Source organism: Tinamus guttatus, unplaced genomic scaffold, assembly GCF_059628265.1.
Source record: "Tinamus guttatus ecotype Peru unplaced genomic scaffold, ASM5962826v1 Tinamus_guttatus_pri_ptg000171l, whole genome shotgun sequence".
Classification (NCBI taxonomy): domain Eukaryota; kingdom Metazoa; phylum Chordata; class Aves; order Tinamiformes; family Tinamidae; genus Tinamus; species Tinamus guttatus.
Window position 1 is genome coordinate 947,839 of NW_028288705.1, and position 26,991 is coordinate 974,829.

General features: G+C 36.6%; 1 protein-coding gene across 2 annotated transcripts in view; it reads right to left on the bottom strand.

The window, feature by feature from the left end:
- CNOT2 (CCR4-NOT transcription complex subunit 2) overlaps nucleotides 1–26,991 on the bottom strand; it is an 83,957-nt gene that overhangs the window by 8,305 nt on the left and 48,661 nt on the right. For both annotated transcript variants that reach the window (XM_088522936.1, XM_088522937.1), the window contains 11 exons: nucleotides 17,664–17,730; nucleotides 14,425–14,572; nucleotides 13,593–13,775; nucleotides 11,536–11,615; nucleotides 10,267–10,392; nucleotides 7,718–7,842; nucleotides 5,711–5,831; nucleotides 5,428–5,584; nucleotides 1,524–1,585; nucleotides 1,377–1,426; nucleotides 544–644 (listed from right to left, as the gene is read on the bottom strand). In XM_088522936.1, the coding sequence (XP_088379062.1) occupies nucleotides 544–644; nucleotides 1,377–1,426; nucleotides 1,524–1,585; nucleotides 5,428–5,584; nucleotides 5,711–5,831; nucleotides 7,718–7,842; nucleotides 10,267–10,392; nucleotides 11,536–11,615; nucleotides 13,593–13,775; nucleotides 14,425–14,572; nucleotides 17,664–17,730 (1,220 nt within the window). The remainder of the gene's footprint in view (nucleotides 1–543; nucleotides 645–1,376; nucleotides 1,427–1,523; nucleotides 1,586–5,427; nucleotides 5,585–5,710; nucleotides 5,832–7,717; nucleotides 7,843–10,266; nucleotides 10,393–11,535; nucleotides 11,616–13,592; nucleotides 13,776–14,424; nucleotides 14,573–17,663; nucleotides 17,731–26,991) is intronic.

Sequence of the window (26,991 nt, forward strand, 5' to 3'; positions counted from 1 at the left end):
TTTTTAAGCGTTAATTACTCGAATCTTGACATCATCAACTACAATTCTAAGGCTTTATCAAAACTCTACAACATATTCAGAAACAAACAAACAAAAAATCCTAAAGCATCACTACACCTGCTATCTCATTCCCCTTCCATACAATTATTACATCAAAAACTAATCATGTATGAAATTTTAAGAAAGAAGTCTGGTTATAACAATCAACCAACTCTTATTACATATTTCTTTTTATTCTTTTTTTCCTTTTGCTAAAGATGGATAATTTAGATGGATAGTATCTGCATACCACTTTTTTACATTGCTTTATAATAATGCTAAATTCACTAGAAATATATTCACTTATTTCCACTGTAAATCCACACAAATTGAAGCCAAAGCTGAAGTAGATATTCAAAAAAAATGTTTTCCAGTGTTAGGTCGACTATGTGTTTTTTTTTGTTTTTTTTTGTTTTTGTTTTTTTTTTTTTAAAGGGACATACTACTTCACTATTGAAATACATTAAATCATATTATAAAACTGATAAAATAGGTTGAACGTACAGCTCTACTGCTGCTAATAGCTGTAATACATCTCCTCCGTTCATGTAATAGAGATAGAACAGGAGATCTTCTCCGTATCGGCCAAGTTTTATTGCAGCCAGCTACAAAACATCAAAGAAAACGAGGATGAAAAAATCACAACAGATATATAGTAAAACATACTACCCCACTTAAAAAACATAAGGATACATTCAGAATATGCTTCCTTCTTAAATAGGCTGTGAATAATGACAAATCTAAAAATTTTTAAACAAGCCATTTTTTCTTGAGTTTAACTTTTCCAGCTTACAGAACACAATATATAAACAGAAATAAAACAGAAAATAAACAGAGGTAACAAATCCATAAAAGTTTTCCTCTGCATTTGCGTGTGTATCAATCTTTTTTTTTTTTTTTTTTTTTTTTTTTTTTTTTACATTTGTGGATATTGGTTCACTTTTACTTCACACTGAGTAACATTACTGCAGTTTCTCACAATATTTCTCAAAGATTCCTCCAACAGAACTACAATAAGTATCTCCATTTAATATAGCTTTTGAATATTACGGTATATGGATTATAACAGAGTTCTATTTTGCATGAAAGGCACAGTCGCCATAACAAATGTTATTTTTTAGCTTACCATGACAATTCCCTGTTTTAATTTCCTTATCTAAGGTGAAAAGGGTGCATGATATGTCTAATTAGGCTTGAAATAGAAAACCTCTTAAAACAGAAATTGAGGACATCAATAAAATATAAAGTTTTGAAGAACAATACTTATCTGAAAGAAAATTTAGCAAAATACTGGTAATACATCTACCAAAACTATGCCCACACATACACACACTCACCTTATCCCTAATGTGAATGTTAGTTAAGTACTCAGATGGAACATGGAAGTCTGAAAAAAGAATCAGAATTGATGCAACTATTAAGACATGTACATGAATATAACTTGCAGCTACTAATATTGAATTAAATAGCTGTTTCTTTCTTACCTATGTCTTGAGGTCGACAAGGTGAGGATGCCCAGGGTGACGCGAATTTGGGATAAAGATTTCTGAAGAAAGAAAACCACACATTAAAAAAAAAAAAAACCCTCTAAATCTTTAAAAAAAAAAAAAAAAGAAAAAAAAAAAAGAAAAAAGCGCACACTCTACAAAGTCAGTGCCTGAGATGAGAAGAGAAGGAATTCTTCAGCCCACTTTCCTAGAACAGTTATTTAAACTGTCTTCTTTCTTTCTAATACTCAAATTGTACTTAAACTGCCACAAGAGCCTGTGGAGCCGAGATTTCCTTTTTATTCTTCCAATTGAAGTGCTCGGTATCGCAGCCCTGTTTAGGAACTAAAGTTTATTTAGTATTTCAATTTGCCTAGAAACAACTATCGTAAGCCCACCAGGTCTTGATTTATGGAAATAAAATGCACAAAAATTAGTAGATTTAACAGATTTCACATTTTTTTTAACATGTCAGGAAAAAGGCAAAAAAAAAAAAAAAAAAAAAAAAAAAGACTTCTTTGCTAAAGAAAATGATGAACCTTCCAACTCTACAACAATGACTGATATACTAAGGAACAATGAATTTTATAATCAGTAGATTAAAAAATAAAAAATAAATTCAAAAAAAAAACAAGAAAAGGATGGAGTAAAAATATTTCTGGCAGGTAGCTACAGTTTACTTCTAATTACACGCGACAGAGCAATATTATGACTTTTTTTAAACGAGCATTAGGATACGTCAATTAAAATCTATCTTCATTTTAGTTGAAGTTCTAATAGCTGCTATAAAAATATCTGAAGGCTGAGAAATTGGATATCCACCTCCAAACTGAGCTATATGGGCCATGAGCAACACTGATCGAGTGGTGTCAGTCCTACTATCGGTTACTACTCTCACTGTTGGCAAGAGCCTTTGCCAGCTTGAAGGAAGACTTCAGTGGTAAAATCTGCAGATGTTGAAAATAACTAAAACATTCTTTCTCCTGAAAATATGGATAGGCATTGCCCCAAAAACGAGAGATTTCTTTAACTCGGTCACATGGTACAAGCCCTAGGGATTTGGCTTCAAAGAGCGAAGAATCTAAAACCTCAAACTGCACCTCTTAATGCAAGAGAGACTGAAGGGTTTGTGGAAAGTATTCTGTGATACAAATAAATCTACTAATATTTCTTCAAGGAGGGACTGGACAGCATGCACATTATTAGAAGAATACTCTTCCAATATTTCAGAATATTCTTCCAATCCAAGGACAAATCGCTACATAAACTATAGAGAACTAAAAGCATTTCTCATAGCAGAGGAACATAGGCAATACATAATCATTCTTCCAGCAACTAAAGTAAAGCTTTACTTACCTATATAGAAAATATACATAAAACTGAATTACAGAGATTAATTTAAATAATTGGAAAGATATTACTGAATTCTAAAATTTTGTTTCCAAAAGCACATTTACTATGCTAATTGTTTAAGTCAAATACGTATCTTTAACATCAGAAGTACCAGAAAGGCAAAAAGATTCAGATTCTCACATGTAAAATGCTTTTAGTTTTTCAAATAGTAATTCATTAACACACACATAAGGCAAGACTACATCTGGATACTGAGGACTGTACATACTCTTTGCAAAATTAGTGTACTATAAAATAAAACTGATTTTATGATTGAAAACTATCTGAATTAAGTATTATCTCCTCCTTTCAAGATATAAATATCCTACATGCAGCAATTTAATGGTGAAAACCTTTTAAAAACTTGTTATTTTCAGCAAGCACGGTAAGGAAACATGGCAGCACATTACATACATATAATACGAAAAAATATATACATATTACTTCAGATATACACACATGCAATCCTACAACATGAATTTGAACGCTGCGCTCAGGAGCTGCAAAAGAGCTTTAACACAGCCACTGCACAGCATGTTCAGTTCGGTACTCTTGCCCAGCGAGGAACTACTTTTACATACATTTTCCATATAGGTAGGCTAAGTTTTAGCTTAAAACACTGAACGAAATAATCAGTCACCCAAAGTAAAACCATTACTACTGTTCTGCATGCCTGTACCAAGAGAAAACAGCTGCATAAAGATGTTACATAATCAGATTTCATCTTTCTTAAAGAACAGTGAGACAGAAGTTCAAGAATTTAGATACAGATCTATCTTAAATTCTTTTAGAGCAAAAGCATTTTACTTTCAGTACTGCCTGTTCCAAAAATAACAAATAACTTTAATAACATGAATATTCAGAATATCCATCTACCAACAAGTGCTCTAAGTTCTTGAGCTACCAAGGAAAACAAATAACCTTAGGTCAGTTTAAATATGCTTGATGCATCCTCAATATGGTGTGGGAGGAAGAGGTGGGAACCAAAAAACTATTGATTTCTATAAAAACCTATTGAAAAACTGATTTGCAACATTACACCTAAGGAAGGTACTCTGTAAACATAACGGTCTGCCAGCTTCACATATGTGCCTTCTAGTGAGGGTTGGCTTTGGAACACAGTTTTGAAATAAGTGCCAGTGATGTCACATTTTGAGTAAGTTCTCAAGCAAACTCTATGGGAAGGATTTTTAGAAACGATCACTTCTCAAGTGTTCCCTTTCTAGAAACATGTATGTAAATTAATGCTAGTTATTTCAAGATTGCAAAATTCAGAGCCACGTTTTCCCCATGCTTTCCCTCTTGCCTTGCTATCCCCATTTTTCACTCTTTCTTCACACATTCATAGTTCAGGTGCATATAGATTTGAGAAACACAGAAACCCCACGTGTAAGACGTTTTGTCCTCGCTTTATGCATTGCAAAGCTTGCACGTAGCAGATTTGCACATTGCTGTGTTAACAACACTAATGTTATGCAACTCTGCCAAAACAAACGGTCACAACTCTCCTTATGCAAGGCAGCCAAATACTTCAATTACTGCTCAGATAATTGCACAAATACAATCACAGTGAAAGCGTGCAGTTACACTGCAGCAAAAGGGAAGTAGGAGATGGTGACCAATTTAACACAGTAGCTCAGGACACGGAATTAATATGAAAAGGATTTATGTTGTGTGTACTTGCTACCATCTGTATTTTAATACAAAAGGAAAGTAACTGCCTATTTTCCCTCCAGACTCCAGTGGCATTGAAAAGTCAAAGGGAATAAGGGCCTTAGTCTTTCCTGTCAAGACAGCAGATTCCCAGTTGAAAGTCTGAGCACCAGAGATTTCAGAGACTTATTCAGTTATCAAGGAGACTGGCATTTTTGCCTGAACTGATCATTTAAATTTCTTTTTCAGAAATGGGAAAGCGGGGGTAGAGAGGTACTCCTACCTGTCTTAAGCATTTATATTTCAGTGGCTGCAGTGATTATAGAGGCCAGACTTTTTCCCCACTGCCTCTAAAGGAAACCTAAATGACTAAACTTTGGTGAACTGAATGACTGGAAGTTAACTATAAAATTACATTTTCATTTAAGTTAATCTTTGGTGCAGGGTAACACTGCAGATACACTACTCTCTGCTACACTTCCATCAGTCTATTTTTTCCCCAAATGGCTGTCATCTAAATGTAGATATCTTCAGGGAATATTATTATATGAAGTATAACATGCACAAAATTTATTAACAATGTACTGTTAGTCCCTTGAAGAAAGTCTTTAAGAAGTTAAGAGAGTAAGTGAAGCCACAGGGTTTACTGAAAGCTTGTAAGACAAGATCTCAGTATGCCTCAAAGCACAATTCTTTTGGTTATCAAAGTTCTAGTTTACTGTCATTATATTTTCAAATTTTATTTGGCAAAATATCTTGTGTTTTTGATACTCATGTCAGCTAACTAAGCCTATTATTACAAATGACAGCATAATAAAACCAAAAACGAAGATGGTACTCAAGTCCAGAAACTTACTCAGGAGAGTTGAGATTGAGACCTAGTGTTGTTAAGTCGCTTCCTAATGCAAGATGTACCATTCCCGGATCTGTCTCCGCTGCCCTGATGAATGTTAACAAGCCAATCATTCCAAACTGGTCCGTCACCATCCCTTGAGGAATGTTGGTAACCCGACCTAGGTGACAAGAACAAATTTATTTTCTCCTTTCAGCAAGTAGGGGGACGGGGGGAGGGAGAATCAACAAGATGCTCTAAAGGACTGCCAGAATTTTTAAAGGGAAAAACATGGAATGGCACACACCATCAGGTAACACTTGGATCCCTTTTTTCTGCTGGTTGTTGTTTTGCGTAGTTGAACTTTTATCTCCAGGAAACTTGGGCCCATCTGTGCTGGATGATGTTTTGCCTGATGTATTCAAATTCTGTTAAAAATAATTTGTAGATTTAGTACGATGAAAACAATCCAAAACGGAAAAAATGGTTAACCATATCTCAGTGTTCAACAAAAATTGTAGGAATTGCTACACATTTCTTGTGTGATACACTAAATATTTTAATATATACTACAGAATTGTCTTAAGACAGTTCTAGTATTCAAATAATTACATACATAACTAATACATAATAATAAATTAAATTTAAATGTTTCCCATCATTCAGTTTTTGTGATGGGGAAGGGAAATATGATTTGCATCATTTATCTAACATCTATCATACCACAGTTTATACTTCTGCACATGGGAATACTCAATACAACTAAGCACATTCGAATGCCCCCTTTTCCTTTTTTTTTTTTTTAGGACTTAGATATTAGCAATATGTCAGTCACACTAATTTAGCGGGCACTAAAGTAGAACAAAGCTGAAGCCCTCATGTTTCTATTGAGAAACCTTAGTCAATATTTACAACTTCCTAGAGGGCATTTCCCATACAGTGAGCTATTACTAAGCAAACTTACAAACTGAAAAGGGTAAGAAAATATTTTACACCTGAATACGAGCACACAATGAATGTCCAAGTGCCTGTGGCTAGAGGGTATTTCGGACTCCCCACATCATGTATCTTCCCAAAACACTCGTGTTGCTGCAGCCCCTAACACTCTGATGCAGTAAGTTGGTAATAACTCAAGCAATTTCAGGAGCAGGCAACACACAGCTGGGAAACTTGCAACCATTAGCAGAGATGTAAACACCACATGTGGTGAGAAGAATGATTTCTTTCTAGAAAGCCACATTCTGACAAAATATATCGTCCATAACTATTTTTTCCTGACACTGTATTATTCTTTAAAATAAATCTGCAGCAACACAATGTATTCACAGATACTTCTGCTTTCCTTACTGTACTCTAAGTATATCACAACATTCTCTGAAATATAAACAGTACAACAGCATTTGGGGACTGGAATTCTCTCTCTCTCTCTTTTCTTTTTAAACAGCTACATTTCTCAGTTTTCATCATGAGTCTGTAGTCGCATCCACTGCCTACACTGTAGTACTCACTGATTAATATATATATTTGCAATAATAAGTAACAAAACAATTGTGAAAACATCTTGTCAAATACTGCATTCAATGCAGTTCCTCTGTCATCTAAAGCAGAAATTGCTTAAATGAAAAACTATCACATATCTTTCAGAGAAAACAGTGGAAAAAACCTATAATCTTACAGTTAACCTATACATCTAACATGTAATAATTACAATATTTGAGATAAAACGTATACAACTAGTCTACAACATACCCATGAATGCAGTGGTCTCTATTAAAATGGGTCGTTCCCTGTGCCTTCATTTCCCCCATCAAGAATTTTACCTTGAAGTGATATTGTACCACCTAACATTAAAGGATTTGACAGCTTTGAAGAAAGATGTTAAAATGTGCAAGTTACTACTGCTGATGAGGAGCCTATAACACGTTCAACAGTAAAGAATGAGCTGGAATTGGTAGGAAAAAATATGAATTGCAAAACTTGAAAAACAGATTTCAGTTCTAGAAACTAATTTTGATGTTTTCATGCAAGCCCCTTCCCCCTCCACCCCAAAATATATGTTGGATGAACAGAACTTTTATGAAGTTGAGCAAGGAAGGTCACATTGACTACTGGGACAAAAAAAGCTTCCCGAGAAATTCCATTTACATAGCTATGTAGGAAATGGTGCTTATGTAAATTTCACCAACTCAGAGCAGCAAATTTGAAGATCTTAAGTTACAAATATATTCAACTGGCATTACTGCCCATTTTAAAGTATAATTACATTAAAAAAAAAGGAACAGTGAAAACAAGTGAGGCTACAATATTTACTTACAGATTTATTGTCATCATTACTTGATGTTGGGTCTTTGTAGCTGGAACCTGGTAATGCTGGAAAATCTTCATTGTGTATTGAAAAGTCCTGGGACTGCTCACTTGCTGGTTTTGTTACCATCCCAACTATCACCAAAGTGAAAGCAGAGACATCATTAAAAGACATCTAAGCAAAAAATAATTTTGCTGTTGATTTTGCTTACTATTAATTTCATTATATGCGAACTGTATAATACAAATGACTGTCAAAGAGCAATTAAAATAAAAACAGGTAAAATAATTCACTTAAATAAGAAATTTTAGTTGAATACGTATGGATGTTTTAAGGGTAACGTAAGAAACATATGGGGCTAAATTCATACCTTAGATAAATCCACTGCTTTAAGACTTAAGCCCAAAACTTTTACCATGGATAGCACCTGTTTTGAATGTCTAAATAATCAAAATAATATTTAGAGGCAATGTTAAAACAGTATTTAAGGAAATCCACTGATGAACGAAAGATGTATTATCTTGCAAATGATCTATTTTTCCTCCTTTACCCTAAATGTATAAAGAATTTCTGAACGCAATCTGGCTAGAATCACATATTTTTAAAAGACATCCAGCTAACTTGCAACAGAACATATCAGCAATGAAATACTTGCTGTGACATATGAAATAAAAAAACTGAAAGCATTTAGCCTGCAACTCTCAGTGCTCTGACCCTAATTTATAAAAAGTAGGCCATTCACATTGGAGCAAGCAAGGATTCCAGCTACTGAAGAGCAACGTTTTTTTCTTACTGGCATAAAAAGAAAAACCCCGCATCTGCCCAAGGGCAAATATTCTTCACTGAGATACAGAAAAATAATACAGTGATTTTGTGGCAAACTATATAGCACGAGAGTAAGGGAAGACAGAAGGAAGTGTAGGGCTTGTGTTTTTCAAAGATTCTTAATAAATGCATAATAGCTAGAATGGTTCACTAGCTGACAATTTATATGACTTTTCTTATGTTCTGAAGTTTGAGGTCAGACTTCCTTGTTTTAGAAAAATACTGAGTCAATCTTGTTTCTGCCAATCTCCCTTTTCATCCAGAGTTACTAGGTTTCTTCCAGTGGAAACAAAAAAAGAAAATTGATAACAAACTATATTACATATACTCATTCTACCTAAAACATGTTTGAGGTCTTAAGCTTCCGAAATAAGATAGGCATTAAGACACTATGACCCTGCTCAGAATTCCAAACTTCTTATTTCTTGACCATAAAGTACTCTCTACTTTCTATTACTGAAGACTGTGGTTAGTGCATCACCCACCCCTGTTTTTCTATTGTTTCTGTCCTGCATCCAAACCCTACATTAAACAGATGTTAGGCATAACTTTAGAAATTCCCCTCCTGGTTCACTAAATCTGGTGAACAGCTACACTAGCACCAACATGTGGAAATGGTGCAAGCACAAGGAGGCCAGCGACTACAGGTTTTTACACAGCCATGTTGCTGAAGGTGAAACCACAGTCCCATAATCCTGCTGTAAGTCCTCCAACGCAGTCTTCCAAACTCCTTATGGAAGTCAATCAGTTTTCCTCACATTTCTTGTTTCACTTGCACAGCACTACAAGCCATATCAGCTCTCCACTGCAGGGGACTCTTCTATACCTTTGTTTCTGGAAGCAACTCTGTATTTAGGAGTACTTCAATTTAACTAATTTAGACATTTCTCACAGCTATCTTGAGCAGAGGGCAGTGGTTACACCCACTCCACAAGGTTCCTTTCTCCTGATAATGCAGTACCTAACACTTCTCTCCAATTAAAACTGAAGATATCTTTGAAAAACACTGGCTTTTTAAGTTGAAAAACACTTAGCCTTTTTAGTTGGAAATTTGAGAAGTGTCTTAAGAAGAACTTCAAGTTAGAAAAGCAATTTCTGAGAGTAGCAGTAGTAGTAGTAGTAATATCCATTACAAAATCTGCTGAAGCAGTAACAAAAAGAAATATCGTACTTAGTGTTAACTTTACTTGATTCTTTTTGACCCACATAAGATGCACGTCTTTTAAAATATTTTAGACTGTCCAGCAAGACTTATATAAAAGAGACTTGGAATCTGACAGATAACAGTTAATTTTTTGAAAACTGATGCTTGTCGTAAAAGTGATAATGAACAGCCTCCAGCCAGTACTACAAATGAACAGTGAAATATATGGTGATATTTACAACTGCTGACTTTTTACATAGTAACATCTGTACTGGTCATCTAATATTTTCTACTTATACCTTGACAATTTCTGTATAAAGGCATCTAAAAATCAATCTACCCCATAAGAAATTTTAAAAGGGATCAGACAGGCATACTATCTTGACTGAAAACCCCAACAGCTTTTATTGAAGATGAACCTAAAACAGCCGAGTTGAATCTCCAATCACAGAGTTATTGATTATTTTCAAAACCAAGGGTTAGGAGCCCAAGCGCGAGGCATTTTTGAAGAGGCAACCTATTGTCTTATGAACAGCAGCACTGAAGAAGCTGCAAATACTACTGCAAGTTTACAAAAGTATAGTCATACCATAGGGAGCTCTTCCAGCTAAAGGGTTTATTAATGGAGTTGGATTGCCACTTCCTTCCCTTCTGTTTCTGTCTGCTAGTGCTGGAAAATCTGAGAGGTCCAGTCCTGTCACATTTTCACTTCCATCTACAATAAAAGCAGATATTTTAAATTCCCTTAAGATTTTTATTCGAAGAATTACATCAAGTGGAAAAAAAAAATAATTACATGCGTGGCAAATATCAGAAACATTCCAAACTGGTCTTTTTACAATGGGTAACACTCAGTATAGTTACAAAGAGTAAATGTAACCTTGGTGCTATGGCATTACTCTGAAGAAGTGTGAGATGAGTGTCTTAAAACAAAGCCTAGTCAGTAATACGTAGTAGCAAGGCCTGCTCATTTTGAGGCCTGTAAAATACGGACAATCACAACTGCAGTGCTAGGACAGGTAACCTGTTTAAAACACAAGGAGCTGTATCAAGAGAAGGTTTCAGAGAAGGAAACCTGCACTGGTAGCAGGTTTTGGTGGCAGCCCTGGCAGCTGCAGCACAAGCTATAGGGGAGCATTTTGCGACAGGCCGGTGCAGGCAGCAGAGCGGCCGCGAGGAGCTTGCTCGTGCCCTGGGCGAGGAGCTTGCTCGTGCCCTGCCTTGTGGTATCAGTGAGGCATATCTCTCTCTATAGAAAGAGACATAGATATACACAGATATTGATACAATTCATTAAATTCAGGTGGAGAAATAATTCCCGGGAGGGGTGGGGGAGTGGAATCACAACTGCACCAACTGGTTGAAAGGATCTATTTACAACCTGGCTGCTCAAAAGGAGCTTGAGGTTTCTAACAAACCTGCAGTAATTTCACAGAAAGCCAATCAAACTTTCTTCTCTGTTAAATAAGCAACTAGCAATGGCTTTCTTTGAACTGCTAAGTTATTGCACATTTCTAACCAATTAGGTATATGCTTGTACGATTTGCAGAAAATGTTAGGAAGCATTTACAAACAGCACTGCTTTGATGTTACTTTATGCTATACTTAAAAAAAAAAAAGTATAAATATTCTTTTGTATAATCCTAGAAGTAAACCAGCAAAATATTTTCCCGCATTGAGGATTAAAAGGCATAGATATTACCTAAGAATAGAAGTATTCTCTACTAGCAGCAGTAGTTCTACGCAGTAATTCAAAGTTAGGGCCAAACTGCACTCAGAGCAAGCTATTTTCATCCAGTCTTGTTCAGCCAAAATCCACTCTCTATTGTAAGATCTATAGATGTCAGAGTAGACCCACCTGTTCCATTGAAAATGTTACTTGATAAGGAGTTATTCATTCCAAATGCCTGATTTCTGTTCATCCCAAATCCAGACATACTGTGAAAAAAATCCAAGAAGTCACACAAAAGGAAATACAAGCTTTGTATCCTCTGGCGGAAGACGGTAAGAAAAAAAATTAAGACACAGAACACCTCAGCAACCCACATTAGTCTAAATTCAGTTTTTGCTTTTTTTCCTTTATACTACTGAAAATTAAGGGCAGCAGCAAGCACTGCTGAATGAAGACAACTCGAGCAATTCTAAAATAACTGAACTCTTAATAGCGGCAGTGCCTTCAGCCTCAACGGGTCATGACAAACGTGATCCCTGCGGAACCGCGAGCCAACGAAGGAGCAGCGAACGCGCGGCTCGGGGGCCGGGCTGCAAGGGGCTCGCTGCAGGCGGCGGGACGGATCGCCACAGCGGTCACGTTCGTCATGACTCCGTTGCCGGCCGGGCCGTTGCGAGGGGAAGAGTGTCCGGTGCGAGCGTCACAATGCACGGGTGACATCACTGTCACCACGAGCCACGGAGGGGACACTGCAGTTCTAAAGAGCCAAGGAAAAGGGTTTTGTTTTTCGAAAACATCCCAATGTTAGATAGGACTATGGCTGGCCGAGAAACTCCCTCACAAACAATACGCAGGATTAGAGAGGTGCTGAGAAGCCCAGGGATGAGCAAAATTCAGGATTTCTGCCCTGTACAAAAAACCCAATATCCATTTCTCCTCTGTACCAGGATGTTTTAGAAGTTGCTGTGAATAAAAATCCCATACATATTTCCTGAATGGAAGTGTTATCTAAACAGATATTTTCACAACTGTGAATCTGAAGCATTTTATTTCAGTTTAAAATAGCCCCAAATCTTTCACTTTGTTTGGAGACATCAAGAAAGGCCGTCAAGAATGGCCCTATTCTGCCTCAGCAAGGTGGTGAATTTGAGGCATGCAGACCTTTGACATTTCACCCGCTTGAAGAAACAGTTTTCTGGTCTCTCTTGGCAGACTCAATCCATTTGGAGGGCAAGACACAATGTCTTCCACATGCCAAGACCATAAACTGCTACTACTAGGTCTCTACTGCAGCCATCATGGAAAGATTTTATTTATGCCTCTATCATTATGTTAAAACACAGAATTAAACAGACTGATCAATTTTCGGATAACTGAGACACTAGTTTTCATCCTCCTCTACCCAATTCGTAAAATACTGGATTGGGCAGACTGTGCATCTGACTGCCCTAAGATTTTTTTGTGTTCCGGGTAGAAAACAGTCCTCTAGGAAGGGTCCCTCAAGTGTGGAAAGAGAAGTAACAGGCAGCACAGGGACCATGAAGTTGTGGAAGGAAGCACAGAAGAAGTCAGCTGTGCAAAGTTGTGATTTTGCACATTAAATAGAAAGAACAAAATTTTAAATACGGGTTTATCAATATAAATTAAGCATAAACATGGCTACAGAACCTAAATGAAAACTTAATGATTTCTTATGCTAAAGTCTTGCCCTCAGGGTTAGAAAAAGAACAGAAGTGACTGAGACACTTTTGGCATCAAAATGAGCATCAAACCCTTAATCAAATGGCAAGCCTCTCCATGTTATTCTAGAATTTGAAGAGGTGAAATACAAAGTTTCTACTGTGTCTGAATCAGTTATTTTTTCCAGAAAAATGACTGTATTACTAATTTTTGCTCTACTCCTTAGTAAGCATTCATCCTATAGATGTTTGTATACACAAAAAATCACGACCTGTTTCAGAAACGCGGGAACTGATTACAAATATCACCTATTTTAAAGAAGTAGCAGTGGAAATTCAACAGTTAATGCCACATTCTATCTTAAGCCTTTTTAAAATTAATTATGTAAACCTTCAGAGCAGCTTCAAAGTTTCCTGATAAGAGACTAAAACATACTTTTAGGCTCTAGTCTAATGGATATATATATATATATATATATATATATATATATATATATATAATTAAATATATATATTAAAGCATGGCCAGAGCTCTATGGGGAAGATCTGAAGAAATCCTCTTACCTGTTCACAGTAAAAGGTTGTCGAGAGGGTTGCTGCTTTGGCATACATATTATGCTTGGAGAGCTTCTGTTGGGGCTGCCTAACCCTGAACTGCTCATGCTGTTTGTCCTGCTGGGAATTCCAATGCCCTGGCCAACCTGGGAGTGGTTCATCATATTCCTAGGATTCATAGGCAATATCCCCCTGAAAAAGAAAAAACATCCCCAAAAGATTAAACTGCAGAGTAGTATTTGGTCACTCACTCAAGTGATGTAGGACAGACTTTTGGCTGTTTTAACAGAATTTGTCATTAGCATCAAAAAAAGCATGTTTGGGCTATTACTTCTGTGTAAATAGTGTAGGTTTTTGATTTCTTCAGAAATACCAGTTGGCCCATTACATACTAATTAAATCCTCAATCGAATTTTCCATAAATACTGAAATTGTATGCATTTGAAAAGGAATTACATCCCTCCTTATATATTTTTTTAAATAAGTGCTTCAGACCTACTACCTTGGTACCCTAAACCATGAATAACATGCATATAAAGAAAATTTAACCACACATTTACCGGGGGGGGAAAAAAAAAAAAAAAAAAAAAAAAAAAAAAGTGTTTTACATTCTGAAGCAGAATTTTCCAGCAATTTCTCTAACACACAAAAACAAATACTGCCCTGCAATAGGTCCTAGCTTACTGTTTTACAGTATTATTTCCCCAACACAGGCAGTGGTAAAAACGAAATTACTTTTCTTTTTTAATCAATTAGACTGTAAAGTAGTTGAGGCAAAATAGGCAGAACACTTCAAAGGTGCTCTGCAAAAAGACACGAAATATTGGCTATCAATAAATACCTGCTCGGAGATGGAGGCGTGTGAAGTGACATTGTTGGTACCCCTGTTGTTGGCGTTACGTGGCTCGGTAACTGAGTGCCTTGTGATAAGCTGCGATTTAACTGAGGGGTATTGTTGCTCATTCCCCTCATTGGAAGGCCTAGTGCACCTATTGAGAAAAAATTCAGAGGGGTGGAAATATATTGCAGTCAGGAACAAAGTCTTGCCCATCTAGCGTGGATGGAAACAATCTATGCTGACAACCTAAAAAAAAAAGTGCAAATACTGAAGCAAGTGCAGTGTAAAACCTAAGTCCTTCTTTGAATCACAGAATCCCAATTATATCCAATATCTCTCCCTTTTTGTTAAACGTTAGAAGGATCTTTAAGAAATTTCTGCATCTGGGTTACTGATGAAATTGCATTCCCTTTAAGATGTGACTGTAAAGGAAGAGTTTAGGTTTGATTCTTCGACAAGGACACACAAACCTACGTATTATCTCAGCAAGTTGGTGCATTTTTGAAAATGAGCACTGCTAAATAAATAGTTTTATTACTTTTAAATAAGCTGTTATATAGTTGACAAGTGTCTACAACACTGCTCTGTTTCATTAAAAGTAAAGCAAATATTTTTAAAAAGTTCCCTACTGCATTGTTTCTAGGACAACAGTAAATTTATTCTTTAGAAAAGTTTAGCAAAGATTAAGTTGCTGCTTTGTGATAACACAACTTCAGCATCTATGAACAAATCAGGTCTAATATTTTGAAAAAAAAAAAAAAGGACTAGGATTAAAGATTAGGTCTTGAAGTGCCCTTTATTAACAATTAAAACATACAGATGACTTAACACTGTGATCAGAAATATTCTCTTCACAAGCATTTGGGTGTGACAGAATAAACACTTCAGTGAGAAAAAAAAAATCACTTTTTACAAAGACAGAAATACCCAGTTATCTGTCCTGCCTGAAAACAGGTCTGAAGACTTCATGTTCTTACTAATCTCGCATCATCTTTCCGTACTTGGTAAGCTTTAGAATTACATCCAAATGAGAAAATTCCATTTAATGCAACCTATCGATAGGAACAAACTTGGCACATAAAATGTGATAGCTCCAAATACCTGTCCTGTTGGTTTAGCATCAGGCTGCTGGGGCAGACTTGCAGACAGAAATTCAAATTCTTATCTTACAGGCAACTTTAGCTAAAAGTCATGATGAATCAGCAGTCTCTGCTGATAGATCACCCTGTCAGAAGAGCTGAGCGTGCTGGTTTAAGAGATGATTAATACTAAGAACGCAAAGAACGGAAGCAGTAGGTAGGTTCAGGCTGTTGCTACGGACAAGCTCTGAAGAAACCGCAAAGATCTCAAGCTTCCAAACTTTGAAAACTGCTGTTTGTCTACCGTTCTATATCACAATTCTCAATCCAAGGTTTTTGCAATGAAAAATTTTGGTTAACACTCAGATTTATTTCTATATATTCTAACTAAGACATAATGAAGCTCAATACGTGAGCCTCATAAGACTTTATTAAATGCTGATTATATTAAGGTGTTTGCTGTAAATATTTTTGGCAATGTACTGTGTCAGAATAATTTCAGTGAGCATAAACATATATATTACAAATAGCACTTCACACCAACTAGCCACTAGGTGAAATTTTTAAAATAAAATGATAAAGCAAACCATAGGCTTAGGAGCTAAATACAGTACTCTGAAAAACAGGATTAGTGTATTCAGGTTAACTTTGTTCTAACACAACTGCATTTTAATTGATGTTTTATTCTTGTTGTTGTATATCTTTAGATTATAATTTTTAAAAAGTAGGGCTATTACAGCAAAGTGAGAGTGTATGCTCTTGAAAACAAGTATGGACATTTAAAACTTTTACTTATGGCAAGTGAATATCTTTTTCTTGTGTTTTTTTCCACTTTTAAAAAAATTCTCTTAAAGAGAGGTAAGAGATCTCCTAGGTAATGCTGGAAGCTGATTAATATAGTGGCTATTTTTGTGCCTTGAAATTAAGTTTGATTAGGATGATTCCACTCCACAACATGACATCTCGCTAAATGATTGACAGCTACCAATACATATGGGCATTAACAGCTTTGCTTCTCTCAGAAGTATTTTAGTCACAACAAAAAACAAGTTAACCTTAACAGAAGCAACAGATTCAATTAAATAAACGAGCTCCCTCCATAAGTAGAGACAGTGGAGCCTAGAAAGTTCCAACAGTGCCAGTTTTGGGACCAAGAAAACCACAAGCCAACCATGACCCTCAGATTGGCCAAAAATTGATCATACCAAATCTCACTAGCACAAAGAAACTGCAGTTGATTTTACACCGCTGCTCCTCAACAGCCATTGAGAAATCACTCTCCTTCAGTAATGTCTCACCAAGACATTGCATCTAGGACATAAAGCTTTTATGCTGTTCAGCTAAAAAAAATAAGAAAAAAAAAATCCACACTTTTTGAACTATAGAGACCACGGAAAAGTGTCTGTGGGGTATCAGATGCACTTGGCTAGTAAGTTGCAGACATTCAGAGGAGCACAGTGATAACAGGCATGTTCACAACCTCTTACATGCCCAACCATCCTATTTGTATACTGGGAGGCAATCTCTGGGGGCACCTGTATGCCAGCTACCACTTCTTAACTCTGGCACTTAAACGAGGTGCCTAGCATTAAGCAGTATGTTTATTTATTTGTGTCTTCTACAGCAACATTAGACAAATTTCTGCAAACCCAGAAAAAGACTTCAAGAGGTGGAAAAGAGCAACAAAAAACAATTTTATTGACCTAAATCTTTTTCTAACATGAATTGCCAAGAGCACAGACAAGATTTAATTTGCTCCTGTGCAATATAAAATATCGGTTACGATTTCATCTGTTCCTTCTACTGCTTGTCAGTCATTATCTCTTTTTTCAGTTCTAGGCTGATCTTGGTCTAGTCTAATTTCCTTAGAGAGCCATGGTTAAGTCGCACACTTTCTTTATATGACGATGGATTATAATTGGCATTATATGTGGATATTTAACAGCTATATAGTGTCAACATGTGACACTTCTCATACTAAAGCAATGCAAAAATGCATACTAATATATATGAAGCAATGCAAAACCACCACACAAATAGGACATCCTAGGTGTTCCTTGTGATCAGTGAAACCCCAAACTATTTGCATGTTGTCTGCCCAAAGAGCATTAAACTAAAACATCTTTAGCATAAAATGGATGTATCAATAAAAGTAATTCTTACTTTGTTGCCCGTATAAACTTGCCCCAAATTGAGACAGCTGACCTGATGTTGATGGTGATGCCAGCATCTAAAATTAAAAAAAAAAATAGTTTAGTAGACATGAATGTATTATACTACTTGTCCTGAAGCTTTGTAATTGCATAATCATTTGCCAAGAAGAGGCAAAAAATGCACTTTCAATCAGCAAATGTTTTAGATATCCCCCAAACATCTGTACAGGAACAGCTGTAACAGAATATTCCATGCCAGTAAAAAGTTAGGAGGCTTGGTGTATAAAAACAGCTTTCTTTCAGTTCTCACACACGGCACCAAGTAACAAACTGCAGAAGCAATGTTTTTGAGATTTTCTGTCCTTTCAACTAAGGGGTGCCGTTTTACAGGAAAATGAATACTCAATTATTTAAATAGAGGTAGCTTATTTCCCCTGCAAAACATGCATCATACCAGCAAATTAGAATCATTGTTAAAAGTATTAACAGCAAGTACAAGGTTCCATATAACCAGCTGCAAAACTCAAAGCTGGAAAACAAGCTACTAGCTAACAGAAGTTATATAGAAAACAGGTATGCACAGATGAGAAATGAGTATGAGAATTTTGACATACCATCCTAAAAGCTAACTTCTTGCTTGCATATATCAAACAAACCAGTAAAATATACAAGCAGCAAATAAAATAATCCTTCTCACACTGTTATGGTGAATTTTGGACATCAAGTATTACCAAATATTTCCACTACAACCTCTTTTGTCCATTTTGGGGGGCTTTTTTTTTTTTTTTTTTTTTTTTTTTTTAAGAGACAAACTAAAGTCACTCTAGAGAAGAATCTTTATAAAAGGAAATCTTTCTAAAAAAAATTCCCTGAGCTATGAAGAAGAAGAATGAGATTTGGATTGTATACTTCCAAAAGAAGGTATTTGAAAGGAGAATGTGACACCGAAATTGAAATCATAACTGTAAGAGGAAATAAATGAATTGTTCTCCATGCTGCTGCAGAAAGGGGAAGTATGAAAATGAATTCAAGTTACTGAACAGAAGATTTAGGCTAAATATTTGGAAAAAACCTTTGCAATCGTAAGGACAGTTAAGCTCTAGAACACTCCAAGCAGCTCTCAGTCCCTGGAGAACAGGTAAGGGTCGTCAGTCAGGTAGAGCCGTCGTAGCCAGAGGGTGCCTTAGCTGACACGATCCACCCGCCTTACGCGGGACACGCTGCCCAAACACGTCCCCATCCACGGCCAGTGTCTGCTTCCCTACTCCACTAGTTTGGCCTTCGAGCGAACACAGGCAGGAATTGCTTCAGGGAGAGGAAATGCCTGAGTTCTTCCACGTAATGGAATTCTAACCTGTACCAATTTGAGTTTCTAACAAAATACCTTTTATGTGATGCGGCATAAACTGCTTTGTTGTCTTAGTTTAGACAAGAATAAAGCGCACACAAAACTTGACAGATTGAATCTAGAGGGGGCCACATCTAGATGGCAGAAATGAGAAACAAGACATGCAGGGTAGACACTGATTTTTTCTAATATACACAAATGAATGGAAAAATAAAAACAGACCTTTACTAGAGGCCATCAGGAAGAGCATGAGAAATATTATTTGAAAAATACTATGCATTCACAGGTATTTTGAACATGCACAAACAGTCATGCAGTTTGCATATACAAAAGGTCTAAAGCAGCAGGACAGAAACTCTTTACAGTAAATGTATAATTAGAAGTTGTGCCAAGCTGCATCAAAGGTCTTTTCTTTGTGGAGAACTGGTTGTGGACAAAGCGACCCTTTAAATCAGGTACTCTGGTTTAAACACAGATACTGTATAGGTGCTGCATAGTAATGTATAGTTCATAAGCCATGACATTAGCAAGCAATGCAGCCCAAAGAGGAGAGGCTTTGCCTATAAATACAGACCATAAATACACGTGCATTTCTAACTAGCTAGCCCCATATGAAACCCCTTTTTGCATGCGGTGGTTGGAAAGGAGCATCTTCTGTTTCATTTTGACCTCAAAGGACTTGAGTTCAGTCATACCAAGAGTCATCTACAGCGTGAACCAAAGCGCTGGGGAATGGGAGGGAGTCAGTAAATACACTTCAAAAGCACACTCCTTGCCAACGCTGAGTAAGCATGGAGAAAGACTGATAAAACCAGGTGATACTGCAGCTGTTAAAGCAAGGACAGAGAACTAAAAGGTTGAAAATAAATAATAAAGAGCAATGAATACTGACAACAGGGAAAAACCTTATGACACGTTTCAAGACATGACGAACTGTGATTCCCTTGGAAGAACAAGGGATAAAAAGTTCCAAGATGCCCCATGGATAAGGAGCGGGCAGCAGGGGCAGCCACAATTGGACACTGAGACCCAAAGAGCAGCCACAAAGTTCCAGCAGCTTTGGGACAGATAAGCAGAACCACAGAGAAGCAGAACAGCTTAAATCAGTAAGAGGATCCCATAAAAACACCTGCTCTGTGATATTCGAGAGACATGCTGAGTGGAAGATGATACAAAATCACAGCACAGAAATATTTATAATGTTACACTGGATACCTATAAGAAAAGAGCCACAGACTTAAGAGGTATTAAATTATTTGAAAGAGAGGAAGACATGATCCAGCCCGTTCTATACTGATTACTATTTCATTTTTAAATCTAGTTAGAAGAAAAAATGGCAAACAACATTTAATTAGCAATACTTATTAAAAATTGGATTTTCCTTTTAAACACTGCAAAGTAGGTCACATGTGTTGTGCCATTTGCTTTTATATAAAAAGTTAAATTCAAGATGACTTGCACAGAAACTCTTTATAGACAACCACAATAAAGACCAAGTATTAAATTCAGTAAGCCTAACAGAACTAGCTTTAAAGTCGTAATGTACGTAGAATCATCAAGGCTAATAAGCCTCAAAAAGAAAGATGAAATTAAAAAACATTTGGTGGATCTGTTCCAGGAGATTAGTGCAGCATTTCAAATTGTGTGACAAGGGAAATGCCCTACAGACACAGCTCTTATTCTGTCTCTAGCTTATTTTGCAATATGCCAAAAACCTCACCAGTACGAACCAAAAACCTCACCATATAGCTAAGTATGCAGCAGTCTAAAATCCTGCCTTAATTTTTTACTATTTCCATACCATTTAAGTTAACAACAAAAATACCAAATGGGCCAAAACGTGAACATGGGCTAGCAGGTTCCTAACTTGTGTTCACCATCCCCAAGTCGCTCTTACGGCCTGCTTGAACTTGGTCTGCCACAGACACCAAAGATGCAAGATGAACAATGTCAACAGGAACAAGAAAACCCCTTCCAGCAGCCAGCATTTATTAATTTATCTGATTGCATTACTGGCCGTGGGATAAGTAAAATACATCAGTTCTCCAAGAGCATACATTAAAAGGTGACTAACAGTCACTCTTGAATACCTGCTGGTTGGCACCAGCCAGAGGCCCTGACTCTGCTAATAAAACCAAGGCAGTCTAACACATCAGGTCACCAAGGCCTCTCCCGTGTGCTAAGAACCTTTAAAGCTAACCAATTATGTCAATGCTTTAGGGAAAAAAGCCATAGGTGTATATATATAAAATCTGTAGCAGCCTATGAAAACTAAAACTTATCGAATTCCTGAACTCATGTCAATGAAGAGCATATTCCAGCAGCATGTATTTAGCACCAACAACATTTTAAATTGAGTAATGAGTCACCTTCTCTCAGAGCTCAGGGAAGTGTTAATCTAGATTATGACACCAGTAGCTTTTGCTGCAGACATACAAGAAAACCCTACTCTTCAAGTTCTGGTAGTTGAGAGTTTAATCAATTTGCCAGTGGTTAACAACTACAAAAAACAGCTGTGAAATAACACAAATTTTGTTCTTATGCTAACTCAGTGTGATTTAATTAAAAAAAAATTCTTTCAATTGGCCTTCTTGGCACATGTCACTGGAGGACAGGGGATGCCCAAGACTATCAACTCCAATAGGCCAAAGGCACAAATAAGTAAACACCACCTTGTGTAACATGCAGAATGAAGGAACAATATTTAGCCGTTGCAGTACTGAAGGACCTGATAGTAGTCAGCTGAGATGAGAAAACTCTATTTACTCTCAAGTCTAAATGATGCAATGTGCAAACGATGCACAGTGCAATTCCGACCACGTAAGATTCTGCTTCTAACCTCAAATCACCTGATGAGCCAAGCAGATGGCTCCATTTCTACAGACTGACCTACGCCAAAAACTAGAAAATATTAACATATCAATCAAAAAATTTCCTACTCCTATTAATGAACCAGATTTTTTACTGTACTTGCTTTTATTAACTCTTGATGGGCTCATTGCACTAGGTTTGTTTAGGGACCTCTATTCTCTCCTGCCTCTTCCAAGGCAACTGCCAGCGCAGCACACCTTGGCATGGAGGCCCAAAGAAAGTTCATTAAAGCAAATTAGTGCTGCCAAAGCCACTACCACACACAGCTCTATCCCAGCACCCCTCTCAAGTGCCAAGGAAGCTGAAGCTAAAACAAACGCACTCAGCATGGGAAAGTCAACTCTCCCGAGCAGAGCGTGCTAGAATAAGCAGATAAGTCCCACTAATATCTGGGCTAATAAATGAGGGTTTGCTCATAGGTGCAAACATAAGCAGCATTTTGTATTTGCACTACTTTATTTCTGGCATCTGCCATCTGTGCTGCACTATTTAGTAATAAAACAGCTGACCCACAGCTTCAAAAGGAGAAAGTGCTATAGCATCTACGTTCAAAAAAGAAAAAGCCAACAATTAAAGGATACAGAGTGTAAGAGGCCTAATTTGTAAGTTTGAAATTCAGTAATTTTGTCAGTCCTGCTCTATATTACATGGTAGTATTTATAGAGTAATCACAAAACGCATGCATTGTAATTTTTTTTTTTCCAAATCTCAAAACTATGAAATGAATGACGTAATTCTGAAAGTATAGTACTTGGAGGCAGATTATTTGCAAGTTTTTTTTTTTTTTTTAATGTAATACATGAAGTAGAAAAGCCAATTCAAATACCGAAAGGTACCTGCAAGTGCATAAAATCTTTCAGATGTGACAGTTCAAGGTTGGGGCCTCCTGCCTCACTGACCCTCCGGGAGCCGACTGCGCTTCCAAGCGCACCACACATGTCGCGCTTTTTGCACGGAGCCTATCTGGAAATTCTCTGATGCTGGCAGCATTATCCAAGGATCTCAAGGATGCTGCCTTTGAGTCACAAGGCCATTAACTGCCAGTGTTAATGTTGGTGCTTAACAGGGCTATTAAAATAAAACTTTAAGAATGATTTCTCTCTTGAGAATGAAGAGACATTCACTGTGATGGTATGATGTATTAATGAGCCGAAAGATTACTGAAAGCTTGTCAGAAGATGCTAAGAAAAGTTCCATAAGCATTTAAATACTAAGATAACAAAGCAAATATTCTAAATTAAATAACCACTGCATATTCAAAGTTAACTAGAAACAAATAAAAAACCCAGGCTGAGCACACAAAGCACCAGTATTACAATACAGTAAGCTCAGTGAATGGAATTATTGCCCATGAGACCATAACCCGCCCGCTCTAGCAGGGCCAGATGATTTTATGCATGGAATAAATCTGGTTCAAGGAACCACTTCAAATGCTAATGCTGATACGCACACGCACTTATGATTTTATACTGTTAAGTGGAAATCTATTAAATATGGCACTTTTATTCAAGAGATAAAGTACAGAAACACCACTTAGCACAATAATTTAGGTCTTCTTTAAAACTTTAATTCTAAATACCACTGAATATATTTAGCTACTGCAATCAGAAATGAAAATTATTTCTTTGCAAAATATATTTTAGACTAAAAAGTCATCTGAAATAACTTTAAATGTATTTCAGAAATGTTTCTTCTTTGCGAACTGCATGAGAGAATACGAAAAAGCATTTTTTCTCTCTAAGGAAAGTTTAGTTTATTATGCAGCGTTTCATTTGAAATCCCCATCCATACATATTTATCTTATAGGTGAAATAGTAAAAGCAGAAATTTTGTATTCTATGCTTTTGGCTCCCTCTCTGTTCTCTGCCCAGGGATTTCAGCCCACAGAAGTTCTTTCAAATATATTCAACTAACAGCATTTCAACTTTTCTCAAGTTCCTTTTTATTTATTTTACGTATCTTAAATATTGCCTAAAAGATGCCAGGTGAGTTTGATCACACTCTGGGACACTAAAGAGCTACTCCATTTCTTTGCATGCTAACAATCTATGACACTTCAGGTAAATAAAACTTTAGCTATGCCCTCAACAAAGCAAACATTGCAAGGGAACCCACTATTCAATCGAATATATGTTTCCAGATGATACAACATGTGGGAAAATACTCGTTTTCCATTTAACATTATACACATCATGTTAATGTACTTTTCCCTAAAATAAGCTTTACTTTTTTTTTTTTTTTTAAACACAGATGAATCAAAACTACTCTAATTATGAAATGCAATTTTAATGCAAAATAGCTCTATTAAACCAGCCAGCACTAGCATTAATGCTTCTACTGCTTCCTCTGATACCAGCAAATTCCCTGGGAACTTTTCTTAAATACTTAGTCACAGCTGTTAAGGGCAGCATCTGAACTTAAATTATGACTGTGACTAAGCTAAGAGACTCTCCTAGAATGACTAAGACAAACACTAAGCAAGATGTTTTGGGGAACGATGTTACACAGGCTTATTTAGAGTCCTAACAGTGTTAGGAAGTGCATAGATCAACCTGGGATAACGTGGTATGAAGCAACCTTAAACGAAAGCAGTCTCTAGAAAAGCGAGTGAACATCTTTAGTTTCTTAAACTTTGCAAGATTCTGGATTTCAGTCTCTCTGATAACCTAAGTCTTGTTTCAGGGTTCTAACTATCATAAAAGTACTGCCTCTTTACGAAGCTGAATGTTTCAAAACACACAAATTACTTAAATAGAAACTTAGGGTGGAAAAAAAAAAGAAAAAACAACTTGGGAAATGTGGGGGGGGGGGCGGGGGGGAGAAAGACGTTTCCCTTCAAGCAACTAAATATGCGACCATCTTGTGATGGAGGGGTATGGGAATTTACTCATACTACAGACATGCTACTATTCCATAAAAGAGAAGACCAGCTGAATCCTAGAACCCGGGAGCAGGAACCCAAAACCACCAGCTATTTCATGGTACTTCATATTCAAAGCTGAGGCTCTCTCCTTCTGCAGGAAAGGTAGTATCAGGGAGCCAGACTAACAGTTGTGATGTGCCATCTTTAACCTGCAGGCTAGATATTACTTGCCTCAGTGTTCAAAAGCCATCTGATTTCTTTCAGAACACAACTTCTACAGAAAGAGCCATAGAAGATATAGGTCCCAAACGCAGAGCAGATCTCAAAATCTGAGAGGAAATGAATAGGCCCTGGGCCAAGAAATGGCAAAAGCTTTCAGCCCCCAAGCTCTACCAGCTCCTCTCATATTTTGGCAGATCTTCATTAAATGGCACAACTGCCCACAGAGAGATTTGTGACTGAAGTAAAAGATATCTACTCAGGCAAGACACACTTCAGTCACAGATCTCCTCCCCAAAAGGAGAGAGAGGTAATAAAAAGGGCTTCAAATGCAAATGGACAAATGGACTAACTCATGGAAGAAGAATCTTCACAGGTAGGAAGATACCCTCTCTTAACCAGAAGCCTCCGAGGCTGGTAGGTTATATTCTGGAGAAACTGCCAGCCCTGCTCTTTACATTCCCCTATTGGCATCTTCAATGGCGTGGACCACTCTTGGTTTAGACGAGCTAAATCTCAGGTGGATTTTCTTATATTCTAATACATAAGCAACCCAAAAAGGTGAGACTAAATGAGTCCAAGCTCTTCCCACAGCTGACAGTCAGTTCTTTGCTTATCTTGAGGTGGTAGCCCCAAAAATATACCAAAATTTTGACTTGCTATATAGTATACATTATAGCCCTCAAAAAGAGGTTACTCACACTATCCAAACTAAAATATATCTAATCCTTTTTCTGCAGGATTTACATATGCACAACATTGTGATCTTAAATCACTGAAAACACCTTAGTTTCAAACCAAATCTTAAACTGTGCATTTCCTCCAACTGTTCTGATTTCTACAAGTTCCATAAAATATCTTTGCAATTTCCTTGCCAAAAGATAGTTGAACCAATTACTATACAGTGCCTGTAGCGCAACAAAAATCATAAAAGAGCATTCAGGATTATTATGTGCTCCATTTACCTACTTATCACAGCAAGGTTTCCGACGACTATTGAATGAGTCACTGAATGTTTCTAAGACATCCATTTACTAAAAAGGAAAATGTCAGATGATTTAGTGATCTACTATCCACTGCCTAAAACAACAGACCCATGCAGCAGCCACCTGAATTTGGCAGCAAGCAGGTAGATGAGTAACATGCAACTTCTTCATTCAACTATTATATCAATCTTGAATATCTATAATTGTATTTATAGTGTTGAAAACAAGTTATTAAAATCTTTCAGTGTGTAGCTAAACTGAGATTCTAAAATATAAATAGCATCTCCTTGACTATTTTCTGGTATTTGCTCCTGCCTGTAAAGAGACTTCAAAATTTAAGAATATGCCTGCGATAACAGTTCTTGTTCCACTCTAAATTGTAGGAAGTTTTCACCATTCAGCATGTTCTTCTGGGTCATTCTGAAATTTTGCACCCATACAGAATTTCATAAAGAGCATACGTGTAAATGCTCAGGAAACATTCATTGAAAAGTAGCAACTTTGATGTCAGAATTAATCAGTTTTTAAACAAAGCGACAAAGAAAAAAAATCATTTCTTGTAAAGTTTAATTCAGAACACCTTTCCCATGGAGTAGTATTTATGGAACTGTTCACAGAGAACTTCCTTCAGAACTACTCAATTTTGTGTTGAGGATCCTATAGCATAAATGAAACTTGGGTATTACTGTGAGATTCATGTGTACAGATGACGCATTGGAGGGGCAACAAAAAAAAATCCCAAACTTTAAACTGAATTTTTGTAAATTGATAGCCAAAACCTTCAAAATAATTTTAATTTTATGTATTCTCAATAAAGATATATATGAAACCAAAAAGCAAGGCAACCATTTGAATGATGCAAAGCTGCATCTCGTTAATAACTTGCTTGATAATTCTACTATCTGCTGTCAAGAAACGCACAAGGCCATTTTTAATAAGATTATAAAAAGACTCCCCCCCCCCTTTTTTTTTTTTTTTTTTTTTTTACAGTTCCACTTTCTGAATAAGAAAAGGATTATTATCTCCTTTCCATTTCCTCTATCTTTACTTT